Genomic DNA, 5,787 nt, shown 5'->3' with positions numbered 1-5,787 from the left:
GAGCCTAGCACCTCTATTTGATAGTGCCTGAGTCGCAGCATCAAGGTCTGACCCGGATTGAGCAAAGGCGGCCACTTCACGGTATTGCGCCGATTCGGGTTTTGAACTACCGCGTACTTGTTTCATAGCTTTCAACTGAGCGGCGGACCCAACGCGACTGACGGGTAAGCCAACGTTAATAGCCGGTCTAATTCCGCGATGGAAGAGCTCTGTTTCCAGACAAATCTGTCCATCTGTAATGGGGATCACATTGGTAGGGATATAGGCCGACACGTCTCCAGCTTGTGTTTCGATTACGGGTAACGCGGTCAAGCTACCCGCACCTGTCTGGTCCGATCGTTTTGCGGCTCTTTCCGATAGACGGGAGTGCGAATAGAAAACATCCCCTGGGAAAGCCTCACGGCCTGGTGGGCGGCGAAGCGATAATGACATTTGTCGATACGCCACCGCCTGTTTACTCGGATCATCATAGATGATTAATGCGTGCATTCCATTATCACGAGAATATTCTCCCATGGCACACCCGGAATATGGGGCCAGAAATTGCGGAGGAGCAGGATCCGAAGCGGTGGCTGCATTGATTACGGAATACTCCAACGCATCCGCTTCCGGGAGAATTTGAACCAATTGGGCCACGGTCGAGCGTTTTTGCCCAATCGCTACATGGACGCGATACACACTATCAGAGGTGCCCGAACTACGGTGGGAGCGCTTCTGGTTTGATATGATATCAATAGCTATAGCGGTTTTCCCAGTTTGCCGGTCTCCAATGATCAGTTCTCGTTGACCACGGCCTATAGGAACCAGGCTATCCACCGCTTTTAACCCTGTTTGCAGAGGTTCGTGCACGGATTTACGTTCGATAATCCCTGGGGCTTTCGCTTCGACACGTCTTCGTTCGGCGGCGCCCTCATCGACCTGTAGTGCCCCTTTTCCATCAATAGGTACTCCCAACGCATCCACCACACGACCTGGCAGGGCCTTTCCCACGGGGACATCCACAATAGATCCAGTCCGCTTGACCAAATCTCCTTCTTTTATGGCAACGTCGTTACCGGATACGACGATACCTACATTCTCATTCTCAAGATTCAACGCTATTCCTTTCACACCGCTGGCAAATTCGACCATTTCCCCAGCTTGAATCTCGTTCAATCCATAGACACGTGCAATCCCATCTCCGACTGAGACCACTCGACCGATCTCATCAACCTTTAGATCGGTCCTATAGTTGGTCATTTTGTTTTCTGATGGAGTAGTGAGTTCCGTGTTCTGTTCTAATAGTTTCAAAAAAATACAAGGCAATAAAATCTAGCAAGGAAGGCCGACACCGGAAGTACTGTAACCGGCTAACTCCCTTCCCGCACAATAGATTGATGCTCAAGCGGATAGACCGTCCACCCAGTGCCGCTACCCACTTCTACCAAGGCTGGGAATGGCGACGGCGAAGGCGGCGACGACCGGGAGGGAATGTTATGCAATCGTGGAAATGCCATGTCGGGTGCCCCCGGAATGAACAAATTCCCAAATCATCAATACAATTAATCAACATTTCGGGAACGGGGAACTAGGAGTTGGTTCTCAAAAGTTAGGGGCGGCGCCACGTTAGTCGAGAAGGAAGGCGAGCTTTGAACTGATGACTTCTTGCAGCTATGGTTCCAAAAGAAGAGTTGATACATATGCGTGAAGACCCCGGAGCTCGAGATTCTATACGTAACATGCCAACTATCATCCACCTGCCATAGAATAGTAGGGGCCCACCCCGACCTACCAGAATAGTAGGGGCAACATTATAGGCATGTTACGTATAGAATCGAGAAGGCCCATAGAATTGGGCGGGGCCCCATAGAATAGTAGGGCCTAGATTGAGCCTAAAGAAACCGAGAGGGATTGATTCGACTTTGAGGCAACCTCATTCCCCACCCTAACCGGTTCCCTCCTCGAACCCGGGTCATTTATGCATTAACGCCTTGTGGGGGCTCCTAGACCCCCGTAGCCTAACGTAGCCTCGATAGCCCCCCGATTCCGGATCCTCCATTGCCGATCACTTCTTATTCTCACCCCTTTCCCAAACCCTCCCTGCCCACCTTTCAATCGAATTGAGAGAGGCAGGCCCCAGCTAATACAAGTAGTGACTAGCTCCGCCCCTACCGGTGTAAAGGATAGATGATCTCATCTCGGGCCGGTGCTATCTTCACTTCATCCGGGAACGAAACAATAAGAATAAGAATGTGCCGTCTACGGATCGAATAATCCGATCGCCAGGGTGGGTTAGGGGAGATAGGCAATGTTGAATTTCTCAATAAACCCCAAAAACTTCCCCTTAGAATAGTAGGGCCCACCCCACTGGTCCAACTGAACCCTGCATTCGACCTTCGCTTTAATCTGCTTAGATGTCAACTGGGTCTTGGGTGAAGAAACTGCCTCCTTTACTTATACTTAAACTACCGTGGGTTAGACTGCTCGCCTCGGATCCGTATTCGGGACTGGAACAAGTTCTCGATTGGGAGGGGATGCTCCTGGTTCTGCCTTAGCTGCTGTTGGTGAATATGCTGGGGTCATTCACAGGTTCTGGCACGGGCAAGGATGTTGGGTGATGAAACGGTAGCTTCTGCATTCACCCCTGCCCATACAGATACTGCCACCTTCGCTTCTGCAGGCACGGGATCTGGGACTGGAATAGGGGAAACTAGTGCTGATGACACCCTTGTCCCCGGTTCAGACGCTGCTGAATCCGCTGGTTCTGGAACTACACTACATATGGGTATGAAACCGGAGCTGCAGGCTATGACTTTGCTACTGTTACTGATGGTGCTGGATCAACCGCTGGGTCAAATGCATCATTAACTGAATCTGCTCGGACTATTACTTACCCAGCAGCTCCGTTATCCAGTGCGCTTTGAGATAAGTTTTATTCGCCACACCCCACTCCCAAGTCACGCTCAGATAAACCCCGTAGGGGCTAGATCCAGCCAAAGAAGGTCCGCTTCCTAAGCGCCTATTCCACCCGGCTTCAAAAACAGAATAGGTTCGGGGCCTCCCACCCAGCAAATCTTTCTCGCCAATACCCCCCACCCAACCCGGGCCAGATTCTATACGTAACATGCCCACGGGCCTATTGTTTAGGGCTCTCTTAGTCGGCCTTCCGGAGTTCAACAACGCGCCCCGTAGGGCAATTCCCGGGTGGGAGGCCCCTACTATTCTATGGCTAGTTGATGGGTGGGGGGTTATGTTCTGCGCACCTCGCACATAAAGGTAACAGTATCTCTCTCTGCGAGCCAGCCACTATAGATAGTAGGGCCTCTTTTTTCCACCTCGTTTAGTGCCGTGTTGTTGGTAATAGGCTATAATAAAAATATGTTCACTAAATAAAATGTGGGTATCCCTGCCTATCGATGTTTCCCTCCCCTGCCCAATATGCAATGATTCCTGCCCATTATGTGTCTTCCGGCTCCTACTACTATGTATGTTTCCCTTCTTATCCTGCCATGTGTATTGCTCCTGCTATGCTCTTGCTATGTGTCTTGTGCCATCATGTGTTTTCTCCCTGCCGTATGTAGTAGTTTCCCCCCAGTCCCCTGCCAATGTTGTACTTCCTGCCCATCGATGTGCTTCTTTCTGTTCCTGCCGTGTATCCTCTTGATGTTGTAGAGCTGTGGCGATAGAGGTGCTTTACTCTAGTGGGTTGCTGGTTTTTGTGTGCTTTGCATCGTTGATTGTTGTATTTGTATTCCTTTCCTTCCTTGATTTCAATGACTCCTTTTGTCTGCTCTCACTCGACGAATTGGACAACAGGCTTTGGGCTATACTGCCTTATCGAACCAATGCCCTGTAGGGATGGCCTTCTCGAGTTGATGCCTACGGGCACTCCCACCTGACTGAGGTTGATGCTATAAACCTGGGGGTAGGGGGGCAGAGGCACGTAGGGGCCTGCAGGGTGGGAGGCCCCTACTATTCTAAGGGCGGCCCCTGCCAAATAGGCGGCGGCCTAAGGGTGGGTGGGAAACTATAGGAAAGGGAATGGCTAGTTGGAAAGGGTGGGAGGAAGATAAAGCAGTAGGTGGGAGGAATAGTGCCGTCGGGAGTAACCGGGAATTGCCTTACTCTAGCAGGCCCATATAATTTGAGGGGCCCTTCAAATAGTAGGGGGGGTGGGTGGGAGGAAGAAGCGCCAGGGGCGTTGATTACGGTTCTAGTGGCTTATTTTCCAGCATCAGTCGCTCCTGAGACAAAATGAAGGGGATCTCTAGATCAGATACATCCGGCCACCAGTGGGAAAAAATGAAGGGGAGTATCGACCCTCTTGTGCCTGAGAACTGCCCCTACCGGCTATTAACTGGCATCGGCCGGCTCAACTGTCGTATTCTCAGGCCTGGTCAGAGCAATAGAATAAGCACTACCTATTACTTTGCTCCCCCTCCTTCTTCTCCGAATTGCCCCCCCAATATATCCGCCCCCCCACCAACTAGATCCTCAACATGGGAGGGAGAATAATGGCTGGCATTTTGTTACCATTTGAAATGTCCAAAACAGCATTGATGCTTAACCCACAGTTTACGAATTCGACATAGATGTTAAGTTCCCGGCATTATGATTTCTCTATCCTAGTTAAGCCCCCGCTTCTGAATGAGACTATGATGGTCTGGTCCCAGATTCTGAATTGGGCCATGATGTCCCGCCCCAGCTTTCGCCCTACGGGGACTCTCCTGGACATTACTATTGAAGAAAAGGAGGATAGAACCGCCCCCTTTCCTATGCGTGAGGCTTTCTGAACGGGAAGGGAAGGGCGCAGCTCTGTGAGAAGGTGCCTCCCAATCCTCAAAGAATGCTTCTGTTCCCCTACAATATCCGTATCTGGGCTGGGGAGATAGATTACCACCGGAGCGAGGGGGGAAGTCGTGAACTCTCCCTATATACAACCTGGTCTGTCGCGCCGTCGCCCCTCTCGGGCGAATCTCTCTATTCTCAAAGCTGGACCTACGCACTCGTAAGTACCTATCCATCCACGGCGCACTCCATGGTTGTGGGTGGTGGCTGCTCCGGACCCATTAATCCGTGCCCTCCAGCTTCAGCATATCGAGAAGCGTGACGAAGCGGCCCTACTAACTAACTAATAGATGTGATCTTTATTCTTTTCCCGGTCCAGCTGGGGGGATCATGAGAAGGTTCCTCTCTATTGATCAAGCTTCGGACCACCCAGCTCCACGAGCGCCCTACCCGGCCATAAGCATGCATACTTTGAAGGGGGATCGACCCGGCATTATTCTGGGTTTATCAAGCAAAAAAAACCCCTTCCCCCTACCGGGCTAGCAGGCTAATTAATTAACAATAACTGTCCCCTTTTCATGGCACTTAAGGTGTCCTTACCTTACCTTAGTGCCAGTGGGGGTGGGGGTGGCTGCGCCGCCGGAACGAGCTATTTGAAAGGGCGGCGGCTTATAGCAGCGACTTACTCGACGTTCCCTTCGAGCTGTACAAGGGCAAGGGATTACCGCAAGGCTCACTAACCCCGGTCCATCGGGATACCTATTCTTCCCTGTCGGTTCAAAACCCGGCCTCTCCATCTAGAATCCGCCAGTAGGTACCTACTGGAATGGTTTGGTATGGTAGTCCCTTCACGTGCTGGGCCTCGGGGCGCACTCTTCGAGATGCGGATAGTGAGCAGGTGGAGCTGCCCCGCACATCCGTGTGGTTCGTTTTCGTATTATGAGCTCCATCCCCACAACCTTCATCCTCCCCCCCCCGGGTGGGCTAGCTATCCCTTCTCCGTCCAGTCCGCTGGCCCGC

The 5,787-nt window shown here is 51.7% G+C and overlaps 1 protein-coding gene across 1 annotated transcript; it reads right to left on the bottom strand.

Annotated features, from left to right (window-relative positions):
- Positions 1-6: 6 nt before the first annotated feature.
- LOC131873465 (ATP synthase subunit alpha, mitochondrial-like) lies at positions 7-3,086 on the bottom strand (the record flags this gene model as incomplete). Its single annotated transcript, XM_059216345.1, has 1 exon — positions 7-3,086. A coding segment is annotated over exon 1 (1,233 nt), but the record flags the coding sequence as incomplete, so codon positions are not given.
- Positions 3,087-5,787: the final 2,701 nt, after the last annotated feature.

Source organism: Cryptomeria japonica, unplaced genomic scaffold (assembly GCF_030272615.1).
Source record: "Cryptomeria japonica unplaced genomic scaffold, Sugi_1.0 HiC_scaffold_1807, whole genome shotgun sequence".
Taxonomy (NCBI): domain Eukaryota; kingdom Viridiplantae; phylum Streptophyta; class Pinopsida; order Cupressales; family Cupressaceae; genus Cryptomeria; species Cryptomeria japonica.
Note: the sequence above shows the minus strand (reverse complement) of the source record. Positions and strands in the feature narration are given on the sequence as shown.